The sequence below is a fragment of the Argiope bruennichi genome, chromosome X1 (assembly GCF_947563725.1).
Source record: "Argiope bruennichi chromosome X1, qqArgBrue1.1, whole genome shotgun sequence".
Taxonomy (NCBI): Eukaryota; Metazoa; Arthropoda; class Arachnida; order Araneae; family Araneidae; genus Argiope; species Argiope bruennichi.
In genome coordinates, this window is record NC_079162.1 from 77,086,460 (window position 1) to 77,104,444 (window position 17,985).

The window sequence follows — 17,985 nt, forward strand, 5'->3', positions numbered from 1 at the left end:
ATACTTTATTTCCTTAAAGTTATAAAAAGCTGCCGGTATCAATTATCTTTATTCCATTTTAACTAGAAAATAATTTATTGAGAGATAAACAGATAAAATTATTTTTCAATAAAATATTTTTGATAATTATTTATAACTTTTTCTATTTGCAATTTTTATTCCTTTGATATTCGATGAAATTTAGGGTCTCATGTCTCTTGAGAAATTGTTCATGAGTGTATTTTTTGTATGAATAAATAATTTACTAAGTTAAAAGTAAAGTTTATTTCATATTATATTTTATATGATTATAAAATTAGCAATTGACTTATATAACTAGAAACTATTTTTAGTATTTACGGATATTACACGAAAAAATTAAACGTAAAATCAAACAATTTTGCGAACTGTTGCAAAACGGTTGTGACATTTGTATTATGATATCTTAGGTTTCAGACCTACTCTGTTTTCGAAAATAGAGATAAAAATCAAACAATTAAAACTTTTTCGAAAAAAAAAAGAAATTTTAATGAGATTCTAATTTCCGGATTCTGTATTAAACCTATTATTAAAAATCAAAAGATATAAAAATTTAATTAAAAATAAAATAAAACTTAATTTTTAAAATAATGAATAAAAAACTTTCTCAGATAAATTTTTTGCATTGACAATTATATTCACTAATATAAAAATTTCATTCATTTTATATTGATTAAATGCTCAACTACAAAATTCTTTAAATGTATACTTGCAATTTAAAACTGCTCTTTATTAATCTGGAGTCAATTTATGCTCACGTGACACAAGTATGAGCGGCGTCCGGAGCAAAATGTGAGTTTTTCGCCTCCGGTTATCATCAGTGGCTCGGCGAGATTACACGAATGCCATTGTTATGTAAGGCTCTTATTTTTTCGCCCCTTAATCATATTTGACTTAAAAAACGATATAAACCCGCAAATATATTTCCTTCAATGGGGCTCTAAGAAAGCACCCGGAGCATCCATGCCTCCTTCTTTGCCTCTGATGTAACATATGCCATGTAAATAGCCTCAACTGTTTATTGCAATCCACTGTGCACCATGAAAAAGAGAAAAGGAAGTCATATCATAGCGCTGCCTAAGACAGCGTGCAGATAGATAATAGGTAACATGCGCCGTAACCCGTATTTGTGACTCTGATACGAACTAACTCCTTTAAGATTTAATAGCATTATCATAACAATGAATATTTCTGTATGATTTAATGGCATTATAAAAGAAACAAAGCAGGAAAATATAAAAAATATTTTATTTTACAAATGTAAATTCCTCATTCATTGGATGGAAAAAACGATTCATTATATATTATGCGTTATGAAAGTCTAATTCTGATATTAAAATTAATTATAAATTTTGATTACCATAATGAAAAATGAGCAAATGTCATAGTATTGGTGAAAAGAAATGAAAAAGAAATCATATCTGCATCTTTCCATTTCTAGTTTGTAAGAAAGAAGAAGAACTTTGCTCCAACTGTTTTTGTTTTCTATGGACATAGTAGCAAAACAGAATAGTGACAGCCAATCCAGCAAAACCAGCAACAACTCCAAAAGCTACACCAGCTATCGCAGCAGGTGAAAGTTCACCTAGAAAGAAAATATTTATTAGAATAAAGAGAAATTCATATAAAAACATAATATTTTTAGATTATATTTCAATAACAATCGTTATATAAACAATGAATTCCTTATACTCGTAATAATGAAATGTTTTCTTAATATTTGCCTTTCAATACATGATCAAATACACTAATTTTTAAATTCCTTTTTAATATACTTTTATTTTTTTGCCCTTTTTTTACTTAAGTTAGCTTTCTTCACATTTATAAATTTCATATGTGTTAAGAAGAAGTTTTAACTTACTTTCTGATAAACTAGAGTTCTGCAATGTTGAGTAATTTCATGCCTCCAATGACAAACAATAATTCGGCATTAAATTATGAGTTAATTAATTAATTTTATTTGATTCTATGTTTCATTTGAGAGGCGCCATCTTGTAATGTGTTTTAGAAAATTAATAACGAGAATCCATAATATTTAAAATAAATAAATGTCAACTATTTTTGAGATTAAAACTAGAAAGCAATACAAATTAAAAAATGAAAGTTCCCTTTTATTAAAGTACTTATAAGTAAAAATTAATTTTTTGTCAAAAATTTTGAGGTGGAAAAAAAATTGTCATAGCTAAATTCTCATGCTAAAAATATTATAATAAAGAATTCAAGCCACAATGAATTCCGTATGAAAGACAATTCTTTACCAATCATTAAAAATGAAAAAAATATTAAACGCGATTAAAATTCCATTTTATTTAGAATGTTCGTATCAACATCTGACGCTTGTATTTTCCCTTTTGATCAGATTTTTTTTATCAATTCTACGCGCATTAACAAGAGCATTTAGAAACTTTTTATAAATTTTATGCAAGTATAAAGAGAAAATAACCGTGTAACCATGGATCCGAGGGTACACGTATTTGAATTAAATCAGTATTTTCATTTTTGTGCTATTAGTTTCCTTAAAATAAGAAGGAACAAGAAAAGAATAAAAGATTATCGTAGAAATTTAACGAAAGAAATATCATATATAAATTACATATAGGTAAAGAACCTTCATTTTAATAAGCTTCATAAGGTAAATTGTAGTTTCTTTTTTTCATGTAAATCTTACAGTATTTTATTTCCCGTTTGTAGAATTTGATTTCACGAAACAAAGTTAATTTTGTCTATTCTGATGCCTTTTTAAAATTGGCGTCTTTGTTATTGTCTGTATGTCCTAGAAAAATATAGAGTTCAGTTAATTTATACTGACACGATATATATCAAATGATCCTCGCCGATTTCATTTTTAAATTCATTTTGTATCTTGCAGAAGGAAAAGTTCCCTGCATATGACAAAGATAGACGTTGATTATGACGTGGTGTGATTTGAGCTCGCAATGGCTCCCATGCTGAAAACTCATGCGTGAGTTTCATCTAAGAGAATTATCGTTATTTTTTCAATAAGTTTTTTTCCTTCTCTCTGGTCCACATCATTAGTATTCTGACGTTTGCACCTGCATGAGAAATATATTAATCAGCTGCCACAATGTGTTTTGTATAATACCATCTGCTATAACTTGCTTTTGTTTTCAATATCCGATGCGTTGTCATTCACATTAACACATTAATTTTTTGCGTCTGAAAATAGCAGTCAAACTCTGATTTTATAGTAACCTATTTTAGTTAATGATTGTAATATTATTTCAAGGAAGACTAAATTCGTTTCTGAACTCTAGTAAATCGAATACTTACCCGGAGAGGTTGTTATTAAAATCTAATAAACTTATATCATCTTTTAATGTTTAGTCTCACCAATTAATATTTAACAGCCGGTAAATATATATGCAACACAAACCTCAAATTCTTTATCAAGTATTAAAATTTCCGGATGACATATAATAATAATTTATTATACTTAATAAAATCGGAAGATTTTTCTCGATAAATTAATGGAGCTTAATATTATGTCATTTTTAAATCAAAATTGAGACACTAAAGGATCAATATTAGTTTATTGCATTTCAATTCGTACATATTTATATTTAACATTGCTAAGTAATTAACATAATGAAATCATTACAATTTCACCGAAGTGTTTTTCAGTGATTTTGAAGAACCATTTATTCCAGACTAGCCACCTTTGGCGACCAGCCGGTTCGCCAGTATTACCGCTCGCTAAAATTTTGAATTAAATATTTTAAGTAACTGGTCTCTTAATAGATTCTCAAACAAAACATTTTTAATCTTCAAATTTTGATAGTCATACCAAACTTATACTGTTGTTTAGATCGTTTCGTTCAATTTACTATATATATTTTGCTAATATGTTGTCATTTCCGGTAAAACTTCAACATTAATTTAAAGTGGAAATGATGAAATTGCAATTAATATAAAGATATTTTTTAATAAAACCAAGTGTTTTATTTTATTTATCATCTTTATTGTTATTTATTTATTTATTATTATTATTGAATATGAGTATTGCAAACAGAATCGCTCGGTATTTTAGTCTTATGTGAACTACAAAATATTTTTCATAATTTATGTAATATCTCAAACAATAATTCAACAAAAATTTCTCAGACTCAGCATAAAATTCAGTTTTTAGTTTTGCTTTCAAAAGGATTGAAATGAAATCAATAAAAATATTTTGTTCCGACCTATAAATATATTTCAAAAATTATGAAGTCTAAATTTAATGCAGTAAGGTATCAGATTCTGTGAAATATTCTGGACGCACCAAATTTTAAATAAATGAATGAATGTTTCTATTTTCACGATCAACTAAGACTTATTTATGAAGTTTTGAATGTTAAAAATTTAGAAAAACTCAACATTTTCATAATCTTAGGCCAATTAATCTTGAGAAACCTGCGCGCTGATTGGCGTATTTTCTTTGAAACGATCGATGGAAAATCTAAAATTATCCTTTTTTTATTGAATAGTGATATTCAAATTTTCATAAATCAGTCAGTTTAAGTGATTGATTTAGTTGATTGGAAATTAACTCTTTTTATTTAAAATATTAATGTTTCAAGAACATTTTGTTATTCGTGATTTCTACAGAAGAAGCTTTATGTAAAATTAAAAATTCGTTATTTATTAGAGCATTTATTGAATCAAGTTACATAAAATGTAATCATTTTCCATTTAGACCATTTTAGCAGATCTGTGTCTTACTAAAGGTTTGCAAATTAGCTGTATGGCCCTGATTTGAATGGATATCCTGTTCATATTAAACAAAACTTGTTTTAAAATGGAACTGATTTATTGGATTAATAATATAGAGAGTGTAAAAGATCATAAAATAATTTTTCTTGAATTTATTTTTTAGAAAAAATAATATTTCATATTTGTTTCATTTCCTACAGACGCGTGCCGAAAATTATATTTTTGCAGATTTCATTTCCAAAAAGATTTAATTTATTTTTAAATGGAGCTTTAATCAATATGATGGCAACACTTTGAAAAAAGCTAATTTTTTCCCATCAATGCGAAATGTGCTCGTGCAGCGTAAATTTTATTTTTATTTTGTACGAAAAAAATTGTTGAAAAATATAGTTAAAATATTTATTTAAAAATTCATTAAAAATAGAAATTCAATTTTAATGTTAAAACATTGGTATCATTTAAAAGATAAATTTTTTATCTTTAACTTCATGTAAAAATATTTTTTGTGCGGTAATATTTTCGGAAGTTATAGCAGAAACACGCCAACATTTCGCGTAATTTTTAAATAAATAAAATTCTAATTAAAAATTCGAAAAAATAACCCCCAGGTGCACATTCCCGGCCTCCAAGGTATACACGTGCCAAATTTGGTAGCTGTAGGTTGAATGGTCTGGCCTGTAGAGCGCCAACACACACACACACACATTGAGCTTTATTATAAGTATAGATTATTTAATGAAATTCGAATCTTTAAAATTTTCATAAGATAATGAAATCAATTTCTATGAGAAAATAATCGATTCCAAGTAACGAATACTTTTATTTAAAGAGAGACAAATATTGCTTCGATTTAAAATAACATCTTTTAAAGGTGTATAAATTTAAACCATTTAATGATAAAATTACCATTGCCCTTACTACTTTGTATTGTTGGGATATAAGCTGCTATATTGTCTGCAGATTGGAATTTTGCCCTTTATAAAATAATCTTTAAATAGTTTATTAGATAATAAAATTGCTGGTCAAAACTCTACAATGACAAACTGAGACACGACTAAAGAAACTTGAAAGTAAATATGAAAAAATATGTAAATTGAATATCAGTGTCACCAAAAAAAATTCACAATTGTAGATCTAGTATCATAAAAATTTTCCTTGTTTTTTTTGTTTGTTTGTTTGTTTTTTCTCTCCTCGAATAACGATTCTTTGGGCAAGTTTCGCTTGAAATGTTCCACGCAAAAAACCATCTTCTCTTAAATATTTCATTTTAATATAATATTCTTCCCTACAGATGAGGTTTCTGAATTCATGCAGAGTCATTACGAATAGCATAGAAATTCCAAAACTGAAAACGACATTTGAAATGAAAATCTTCAAATTCCTTTGAAATCTTTTCAGATACTAATATGTATTTTTAATATTCACTCTAAATATTGTTCTACAAAAATATATCTATAAAATTCATCTACTTCTTAAAGGAATTAAAGATGATAGGTCAGTGCTAACAGTTATGAATAAGATTTTTGAAAATTAATAAAAAAGTTATAATTTAATGATTCAGATTAATGTTCTTAAACAGAAATACAAATTTCACATTTCCAATCATCTTATAAAACATAAATTGATTCATAATTCTACATAAATAGTTTCGTTTATTGAAAACAGTTTCAATATCTCTTTCTGCAAAATAGCATTTACGATTCTCAACCGTTTCTTGGTATTATTCTCACCTGTCAGTTTTAACAACAATTAAGAAGAAAAATAATATTTTTTTTTATAAAACGATGACAAAATACAAAATAATTTTTAAGAGGCGAAAATCAATAATCCATTGGATAATAATATTGCGAAAATAAAAAAAAAAAGCATTCCGTGACATACTAGATTAATATTGACAGGTTAGATGATTAATGAGACGTTGAATTGCGTGCCTATGCAATATTGTTCGATGGATGGAAGTTTCAAACAAATAAATAGCAATAAATTACAAAAAAAAAGAACGGTCGTAAACCTTGGACCCTCGATCAGACATAACCTTCGTTTATTTTTAGTCAACATTTAACAACGCTGAGCGAGCAGATCATTTCTATTTTATTTATTGATTTACTTTTTTAAAGGGTAAGTAATTTCTGGCCTTGTAACATACATTTGATTTTCACACGAAAGAAAAAATTGGTGACCGGTTTCTTTAAAAAAAAGCAATAGAATTAATCACGCTATAAATGTATGCTTAATAAAGTTAATATTTATATTTCCTCCTGACGATATTTTATAGATCCCTGGCGGCTTGTATTATGAGATAATAGATCTATATTTCTTTTAAATACATGTTATTTCAGAATATTATTTATTATTTATTTTATTAAAGCATTTGGCAACTTTTTTTTAAGTAATCAGAGATTTAACTATTTGAGAATCAAACCCTATGATCGGTAATGAAGATATGTAGACCTACAGTTATTCCACGAGCTTTCTTAAGGGAAGCACTTTCTGGTCTGATAAATTGCATTTGCCGCTACAAGAAAGCAAGAATATAACTACCTTCTTTCAGTGCAATAAAAATGAAGCTGTAAATGTATGTCTTATGAAATTTATTATTGGGTCGTTAGAATTAATAATATTCATAAAAGTATTTGTCGGTAAATATGAATGCTTCCATTTCTTTAATATAAATAGAATCAAAGAGAAACATCGCATTTTAAACCTTTACGTGAACCATTTTTAAATTTCATGCGCGGTGAATTTTAGTGAATTACTGGTTGTATTCTGAAATAATATTACTGGTGTTGTACGATTTGAGTTAAACATCCCATAACAATATAAAATTTCAGATCCTGCTACTTTCAATGTCAGCTAAGAGTAACTGGAGAAAAGAAAATATCTAGGTGAAGGTTAAAATCTAGTCTAATATAACCATACATCAAAGAGGATTAAATAACAACATTGCGTTTTTAATTTTTGAGTTGTATTTTTAACTTTCAGGTAAATCAGTGATGAATTTTAGTGAACTTTTTACTTTAGTCTGAAACAATATTTATGGTAATCAAACAATTTAAAATTTATCATTATGTTACAAAATAAAGTTATATGTCCAAAATTATTTGTAGATTGTTTTAGGAAATGCATTTATAATAATACATGATGGAAAGTAAAACAATTAAAATATTTTTTTAAAAACTTAGTCATGAAGTCAATATTAATGTTTGAATTTTCTAAGTTCTAAAAATTACTGCAAAGATTCAGTTCAAGTACGCTATGAAAAGTGTGTTTCATTTTAAATACTTTTCAGTATGGTGAAATTTCAGTTAAGTATTTATTTGTAATTTTCATTCGTAAATGAAGTCATTTTTCAAAGTTTCTGTAATTCATAACAATTATTATTAATTTCAAATTCTGATATATGATGAATTTTTCATTCGGAATTACTAATTAGCAGTTTCATTACTAATCACTGATGATTATTTTGTAATTTACAGTGCAAGTGAGAACTCAGATACCTCTCAATATTATTTTTATAAATTTAAAAACAAATGTTTTTTGTAGAAATCAGCAACTGAATGCTTTTACTAAAAAATATATTATTATTTCGTGTAACATATATTTTTAGTGACTGTCTTCTAGTGATTGAAACCACAGAATATAAAATAGGCAGACAATTCTTTTTTTTTTTTTTTTTTGCTTTTTTTTGCACAGATGGCAAAAAAGTAACTATTTTGTTGTAACAGTTTTGAAAGAGAAAGTTTAGTTACATATGTTATAATATATGTGAGCATTTTTGTGAAACTCTTTGAGATATCAGTAAAATCTGATCTTTTTCGAAATCCAAACCAAGTATGCCTAGCGCCATCTATTGAATAACACTAGAACTTTCGCAAAAATCGATCGAAATCATTCATTCGGTTATATGATTTAACCTCACAATGTATAAGTTCTTCTATTTTTCAACTACAGTTGTGCAAATCAATACAAATAAGTATTAGAAATGTTAAAGAATGTGATTTTGAATTTAAATTTGAATTAAATATAACAACAGTAATTGATTAAATTTAATTTCCCCATTTAAAGCTTTCCTTCTTTAAATAAAATATATAATAAAATATTATTATGCGTATTATTAAATCATTAAAAATATTTTTTTAAGTTGCGATGCAAATATGCAATACAGAATAATATAAAAATAAATATATAAATATATACCATAAATTTCATTAAAAGTAGAAATTACATAACTACAAAGAAAATGGGTGAAATTTCTTAGTTATTAATTCTTTCAAACTCATTAAAAATAATAGTTTTTCTGTATGTAATATTTCAGTTATTTCAAGTTAATGTTTAAAATTTAGCTTTCTAATATTTTTATCTGTCGAAAAATCAAATTAAAATTAATGGCCTTAATTAATCAATTTAATTTAATTTTGTATAAATGCCTATTTATACAAAAAAGGGTATTCTCAATGCCAATTAATACAATTTTAAATTAATCTTTCGTATAATGTGCCCTCAAATGTGATTAATACATTCATACGAATGTTAATTTTTTCCTGCTGAAAAGTTTCTAGTTATAATAATTAAAATATTATTAATTACTCGACATTCATTTAAGGTTATTATACAATATGTCAAAACATACAATATCTTGTGATATTTTAGTAAATAATAGTCTTGTCTGAAATGTAGAAGAAGAATAAAATTTGAGATATTCATGCCTTTCTCTCTCTCTCTTTATTTTTCCAGACGAACAGTCTGAAACCATTTGTACTCTTTCATCTTTTTAAAAAATTCCATTAGTTAATTCTGATTAATATTCAAACTATAATTACACTCAGGATATTAATTAAAATTTTCATTACTCTCTGGTGAATGAATATTTACGATCTGGAAAAATTGGGAAAGATTACCTTCTCTTTCGCCCTTAGTGCTTTCGCCAAAATCGTATGGAGCTATTTGGCCGGAGACAATGGAATTTTCTGGAAAATAAAAAAAATTAGTTAATTAATTAAAAAAAATTATTTTGCATTGATTTTTTTCAGAGCAAATTAAAGTGTTTCTTTACGAAATGAGTTTTTAATCATTATAATAATAATGTGTGCAGTGTTTTCGAAATGTTTTTCCACGAATTAACACATTTTCATTGAATTTTCCTCATGTTTGCAACAATAGAATTTTATAATTGATTTTTCACTCACTTCTTAATGTGTTAGAATTTTCAAACTTTTCAGACTTGATGATAACACGTAACTCAAATATTTTCATAGCTTATGATGAGGTCGCATAATGAGAAGGGTACTTGAATTGGCATTCTTAGTCTCCAAATTTCCACACCACTAAAGCGAAGGAATACTTGACCTCCCCCCACCACCACCAAAAAAAAAAACTTCCACTTGATCCGAGGATATGACTTATGGACTCAAGTCTCAGATCCGTAGTTTTCTTTCCTCAAAATTCAGAAAATGGTAGTAGTTGTAGAGGAATAGTAAATTATTTAATGTGCATTATAGTGTAAGTAAAGTGAAATCATTGAATTGGTGAAGTATTACGTCATTGGATGCAATTTTTATGCACTTTTATTTAACTTGACCTGTTTTATAATGTGCCTGAGTTTTGAAATTTCGAATACCTGCGTGTTCTTTATGTCAACACACTATTTTGATATATTTAGAACTTACTTATCAATAAATCGATTATTTAATAAGATTTTTATCTGTATCTGTGGCCCCACCTGGAATAAATTTGAAACAAAAAACTAGTTTCAAATTTCTATAATATGCATAGTAATTCTATACAAATTAAAGACTAAAAAACTTGAGATTATTTAAAATCCACTAATAAGCTCACTAATAACTAAGAAAATTCCACAAATAAGTTCACTAATAAAGAAATCATTTTAAAAAATTATTATATTTATGTCTTCACTTCGTAAAAATGAAAACTCTAAACCCAAGTCATGATTATGATCCTGTTGATAATGGATTAGAGCATGCGTTGTGCATCTTATAAAGATGTTTAAGTTGAACTTTTTAGTACTTCTGTATTCCTCAATTGCGCTCATGAATCTAATAAGCATGATTTAATGTTTTATGTGAAGAGAAGCAACTACAACACCAAAGTTGTTATTAAAGCAAAAAAAATAAAAATAGATTGGATAAATTTTACTTGTACATGAAGTAATCGACCTTAAAAATAAGTAAATGAATGTAAGCAGAGAAAAATGGATTTTCGAATTTTTAATTAATAAATTATTTTAAAATTGATTAATTAATTAATTATTTTAAAAAATCCGAAATTCATCAGAATGGTGGCATAATTAATAAAAAAATCGTATGAAAAATTATCCGATTAACACTTCCTAGTCAATAATGCCATCTGGCATCACCGAAGTAATCTGATTTTAATATTCAACAGATATCATCACTTGCACATACTTATTCCGAAGTGGCAGCATAATCTGGATACAGATGGTAACCTTAACACATTAAACCTTAATGAGTAATGTTTATTAATTAATCAAGTTGAAATGAGTATTTTTATATTTAGAATTATTTCTAAATTTTTATAAATATCCAATATTTTTTTTAAGAACAAATAATAATTTGGACTGGAGAGAGTTACAAGAGGTAGAGAAGTGCTGTACCGAATAAGAAACAATTTTTCAAAATCTGTCGTAATATAAAGAATTTTACTTTGTCTATGATTTTCAAATTTTTGTTTTGTAAAATTACAAAATAGAAAATGTTTTTTTCAGCAACCGCAAAAAAAAAAAAGCATGACGATGTTAAAAATCAATATTTATTTAATGATATATTCATTTGAATTACTTTTGTAAACAATGACACAAAAAGATGTTGAAATATTCATTTCTCATAAATGAATGAGTTATCTCAAAGCGGTATCTATTGTTGTATCTAAGCACATGTTTCCAGAACTTAAAAGTGTGATTCTTTCAAACAAAATGTAAACAAGGTAATAAATCTTCAGAATGTGTGCTCAAAGACTTTTTAATTCAAAGTGAGTGTAAGTTCTTAAGCGTCATTGGCCTCTTTCCTTCTTCTTAGAATTAAAATCATTTCTTAAAGAATAAATTTAAATTAATTAATTAATTCTCTTAAAATAAAAATTTATTTCGCCTTTTTTTTTTTCAACTATAACTATCCAAGTCAAATAATTGAATCAGTTTCGTCTCTTTGAATGATTTTTCCCTCTATGTTTATGTCATTCAAGACATGATTATTTCAAAGAGCAATGAAGCTGACAAATTATAATTTTTAAACCATTTGGTTTGTGCTTGGTTTAATTTCTGTGTTATTGGTGCAAGAGCTATTTGGAAGTTTATTCTACAATTCATATCTCAAAATATGAATCTGCGTGTCTGTCGGAACTCTCCTGGTCATTTTTAAGAGGTTAAAAGCATTTCACAAAGACAATAGGAAATCCGGAATTGAATTTTGTGGACAATTTATAGCACTGAATCATGTGGTAGATTTTCTGAATTATTAATTCTTTCTTTTTCGTCCGAAATAATATTATAATTTTGAATTCATTTGAAAAGTTCCCTCTTCCATTCAGATCTCAGAATAGGATTCCGTGTGTCTCAGAGCTCCCCTAATCATTTTTGCCAGATCAAAAACATTTCACAGTGGGAAACTTGGATCTGTATTTGACGGATAATATTTGATACTGAATCAAGCGCAATATTTCCGAATTGATAATTCTTTGTTTTACGTCCGAAATCAGATTTCCATATTCCTCTTCGATTATTTTAAACCTCCTTTACTCGAAATATCTGCTTCATTGGCTATTTTTAACGCATTACAATTTTACTTTTTATTTCAGAATATTCATTTACATTCTCATTAAGAATAATTATTATAGTTACTAAGGAAAACGTTCCAAAACCTAATAAACAAATCATAAAATAAGTATGAAAAATGTTTACGACTAACAAAAGTAAGTTTTTACAATTTTTTTTTAATATCAAATGACATACTTATCAAAATTGGGGGGGGGAGTTGTTTTTCTCTGAACAAGTAGTAGTTTCCTCATAAATATTCTAAAAACCACAAGAAGTAATTCTGAATTACCAGACTACCGCAGTTTCTTCCTGGAGTTGGTTCCGTGGAACTTTTTTATTCAAATAATGAAAAACAGTATTATTTTTATCCGTTGCCTTAAAGTTTTTTAAAAAGTCCCAATTTTGTTTTAAGAAGAGGTTGAGTAATCCTGACAAAGTTGATTAATGAAGGATATAGAACATTTTCTCTCCAGGTAAAATGACTCATGGGTTAGGCCTTCCTCTTGATATACTGGCAACCATAAAAAATAGACCCCCCCCCTCTCCCCATTATGAGTATCTCATTCATGGAGCCCTCACAAAAAGTTACATTCCATCTGCGCTGATGAGACTGTTAACAAGCCGCTGTACTTTTTTGTACCGGCAACAGAATCGAGAAACCGCCTCACTTATATAACTTGTTCAAGGAGATTTTCCCCAACAGATTCTTAAAAGGAATAAATAAGAATGAATAAATACTAAATTAAACATTTACTTTTAGTTTGTTCTTTCATAAAATGTCGTATAAGAACTCAACTTTTTTTTAATACAGCAATCATTTTATGAAAATTTTATTAGTGCGGCCTTTTATGTATTGTCATAGTGCGGCATAAGAACACACAAATAATGCCACCGACTGCCGTAGTCTGGGTTTTATTAATATTCTTGTTGACAAGTTTTCCTGTAATCTTATTCGAGAATAACCATAATCTCCGAAAAGGAAAAAACAATGTTTATCTTTAAACCTCTCACCTCACCTAGCAACCTTATAACGAACTTTTAATACCTTTGAAGGGAAGAAATTTCTTTTTTTTCTGGTATACTAAGAAAAGTACCTGATTCTATTGAAGATTTTCATGCTGAATCCAGATATATGTCAATAATTTAACTCCAGCGTCCTCTCTCTCTCTCTCTTTCTTTTTTGTACCATTAAATGAAATGGAAGTGAGATATGTTTATTTACACGTATACCTGACTCTATTCAACTAACCTAAAATGCTTGAAAAGTTTTTTTTATGTGTGTTTTGTATTGGTTCCTGTTTTCCATGGTAGAGATATTTCGGTGAAAAAAATGCTTTTCTTATTCGACCCAAGATTTTCAAACAAGAAATCCAAGTAAGATTCTAAGAAATATATATTAAGGGACATATTATAATTCATATCTTTGAATGATTGTAGCATTTGACTCGCGATTTTACGATAGTTTGGGTCATTGCGATTTCCTAAAAATTTTTGAATAACACATTTCTATGTTTCCTTAAAATTTTTCGATATCACTTAACGGATCTCTGAATTTACCATCTTTAATTAAATACCTATTTGAGGACCTATAAAAACTCCTTCCTTGGACTTAAGTTCGCTTTCACGGGGTAATATTCTTTTCAATATAATTTGGAACTGTTGTTATACATTGCGTAAGAAAAAAATTTTAAAATTCTCAAATTTGTGAAGAGGAGGTAGAATAATATTGGCAGAGTGAAGTTATACAATATTTTTATTTTCCAAATATAAATTATTCACTCTTTGGATGTTGTTTCTTCTTAATATAATGATTCTTTCTTTTTCCACATTGTTCCACTTGCAAGAAAAGAGAAACAAAATTTATTAAAGTCGAATTAGAAACCAATAAGAGATGCATCGAATTTTAGGTTGTAAAATATGACTCAGCAATATTTATCATACTTAATTTTTGCTGGCAGAGTTTTCATATTTTCATAGATTTCTCACGTGATAGTTATAAAAACTATCAGTAAGTAAAAAATTTTGTCGTCATTAAACAAAGCACATGTTTCAAACCAATATCTGTTGAATGAATGCATAATCTCTAATTTGTGGATTTATGCCCATGACAGGATTTCGAACATAAAATAAATATCGTTACAATAAATTAAATCATTTTCCATAGAAAAGAAATCTTGAAATGTTTCTTGGCTATTACGAAAGAAACTTGCCTTTAATATCTTTCGAAGGAGATTCCAGCATTTCAGCTTAAAACCAAAACTTTAGTTATAAGTTGTTGTTGTTGTGTTGTTGTTGTTGTTTTTTTTGGGGGGGGGGCTTAAAATTTTCAACGTGATCATTTAGTTCGCCTTGTATTAATAGCCAAAAAGTATTTGTGTCAATGACAGGACCATCCTGCTTTTCACTTTCAACTTTTATAGCAACTGCTGATTCATTTCTACAGCTAGGTGTACAGAATAAATGTGATGCAGGTAACTCGTCACTGTGAAATATAACTCTCATAATCAATGACAAATTTGATTTCTTAACTTTGTATCTAAATTTACCACAAATGCCTTTTATACAGAACTTACAGAAGGCTTGTTATACAGGAACAGAGGTCTGATGAATGATCTCGAAGATGTACAATTATGGTTTGAGCCACACCATTGAAATGACAAAGCTCAAATATCGAGAAATCAAAATCAAATCCGTCTGTTAACTAATGAAAGATAAACATCATATATGAGAAGACTAATTCTTACCTTGTAATCAACTTAACAGCCAAAATATAGACAACATTTTTTAATCAGGGTTGTCATAATTCGCCGTTACGCTTTAATTGTAACGCTTCGGCATTTGTAACAAAAGTTATCTGAATTTTCACACTTTCTTGACATATTTAATCATTATATAATATAAATCTATTGCACTTCAGATATAGAACAGTAGATACAATAGAATTAAACCGTACTTAGGGAATGCGTGAGAGTACTGCCTTGAATGAATCATACTGCACGGACGCGATTTCAAGCATATATCTAACGCCATGCCACGATATTCTAACGCCATGCCACGACATGAAGGTGCATGGGTCATTTAGCTCTTTAGCATTTATTTTTATAAACACAAATTAATACTTTTATGATTGTAAATTATCTATACACAATTTAAAATATTGAGTGACAAACATAAATTGTTGTTGGAAATAAACCTGCTACAGCAAAACTAAAATAAAGTAATTAAACAAAAATTGTGGGTGATGGAAAAATTTTGAATGTATATTTGAAATTAATGAAAAAACACTTACTTTGGGAATATAATAAACCTTTCAACTAATGTAATCTAACCGTATTTCAGAACTTGCTTTTATACAGAAGAAACTTACTTTCCGAAATTAACAGTGCTTATCTCGAAGTCACTTACATCTCTATAATAGGTTATATTGTGACTTATGGCACTTCAAAAGCCTGCTGACAGTTATCTGTCAGCGATTTAAGCCGAATGAGCGTCTCTTGTTCTTTCAGTAGCACCAACTAAGGCCAAGAGCATGACTTAGCTACTTCATGCATCACAATCGCTTGTACAACCCCTTTTTTAAAGGGGGGGGGGGACATTCACACACCGCACAGATAGAGAACAGAAGAATCAAACCCGGGAAGCCCAGATGACGGGGAAAGCACGCTACCCCTATGCCAGGATGTCGGCAGAATAGGCTTTATTAAATTTCTAACTTAAATTTGCGATATTTCCCAAAAGTGTCTTATGGGAATTTCTTAGAATTAGAATTTTCCTTTTGACCGTTAAAGAAAATTGCAATCCTTTATTTTTTCCTCCTCAGAAATAAAATTTAATCATTCCTTTCGCCATGAAATTTTTACTTCACCCTTTTCATTTTACTTTTCTATTCGCCTAATTTTCGATCTCCTCCACTAAAGAAAAGTAAAAATAATACTTTTTAAAAGGTAAAAGCGGGTCTTTTTTTTTTACTGTATTTATAACAATACTATCTAATTTTTTTCAGAATGAAAAAAATATATCATTTCCTTAAGAAAATATAAATTTCGACAAAGAATAAAAACTAAAAATTGAAATATTCAAGAATGCTTTTACTTCTAGTTAGATCCAAAAAAATGTGATAGATAAATTAGAGATTAGGAATAACTGAAATACATTATAATCCTCATTTAGTCCTAAATTGCACTATCACATTAAATTTAATAAATTATAGAAAAATCTAATCCGTCAAAATATGCTATATCTATAATTAGATAAATTGGAAAAAACAACTTTCCTAATCCAAAATTATTACTGAAATTTTCCTATAAATAACATAACAAAATAGTACTTTTTGAAGTAAGAATATCAAAAGATATGCTCATGTAATAATACTAAGTACATACCAAAAATTAATAATGTCGCAGCAAGATAAATAATTCTAATCATCTTCGTTAAGACCTGAACATCACTTCGGTTCAGCATACCGAATCCAAAATGACAAATCCTACCTTGAATTGTCAGAGCAATAAAAAATTTTATTACCTGGTGGATGATAGTTGCCTAGAAACAACTTCTCGCTCAATTTCTAGTCATTTCCACAAACACAGCAACAAATATCATGAACTTTCAATATGAATCATCTAAATACCTTTCATTGGGTTTCTAAACGTTTTTACTTCGATTCGTTTAAAGATTTTGAGATTAAATTTCGGTATAAAAATTGAAATTTTAATCAAAATTTTTACCCGTTCCTAAACACACTCACATTGCAGTATAAATATTAAGAGAAGTACACGAACATAAAAAAAATAGAATTTTTAACGCTACAAATATCATGATTTCGGATTATTCAAAAATAATCGAATAGTTTTTAAAAGTTAAAAGCATAATTTAGGATAAATTATTAGAACGAAAAAGGGCTTATCCAAAGGTATCAAAGGATGTATACTGGACAAATTGTACTATTTGCTCTCTTAATTATATATATTGATTTAAACACAAAATTATGCGTTAATGGCGCTCCTAAAGACAACCACCAGGTACAAAGATACTTCACGGTCCCTCCCTCTTTTCAGTAAACCATACGACCTTTAAAAAAAATTGTAAAACAAGATAACTTTTAAAATAAAAATGAGCGTGACTATCTTAATATGTAAAAAAAATGCTTTGATCCCCTGAGTATCATATTATTGTCCATTCACTATTACGATACACGATGTGGTTATCTATACAGTACCGTTATAACATTCTATCTATACAAAACTCCGATAAATATAAGAGGAAATAAAAAGTTTAGTCTCTTTTATCCTTGGAGCTTTAATTTCATGAACTTTTTGCAAAAATTTCGAATTAATATAAGTAGGGAATGCTGTCATGCTGTATTACTAATTTTAAAAAAATCCATTTATATAGTGAGACCATAGAAAAACCGATTAATTCGAAAAAATCATAGCTTTGTTAGTTTTCAACGGTTTTTTTTTTTTTTTTTT

The 17,985-nt window shown here is 27.8% G+C and overlaps 1 protein-coding gene across 1 annotated transcript; it reads right to left on the reverse strand.

The window, feature by feature from the left end:
- Positions 1-1,291: 1,291 nt before the first annotated feature.
- LOC129959461 (uncharacterized) lies at positions 1,292-16,992 on the reverse strand. Its single transcript, XM_056072297.1, has 3 exons — positions 16,900-16,992; positions 9,627-9,695; positions 1,292-1,603 (listed from the first exon to the last, which is right to left on the reverse strand). Exons 1-3 carry the CDS (start codon positions 16,976-16,978, stop codon positions 1,434-1,436), a joined length of 318 nt encoding a protein of 105 aa, XP_055928272.1. The 5' UTR covers positions 16,979-16,992; the 3' UTR covers positions 1,292-1,433.
- Positions 16,993-17,985: the final 993 nt, after the last annotated feature.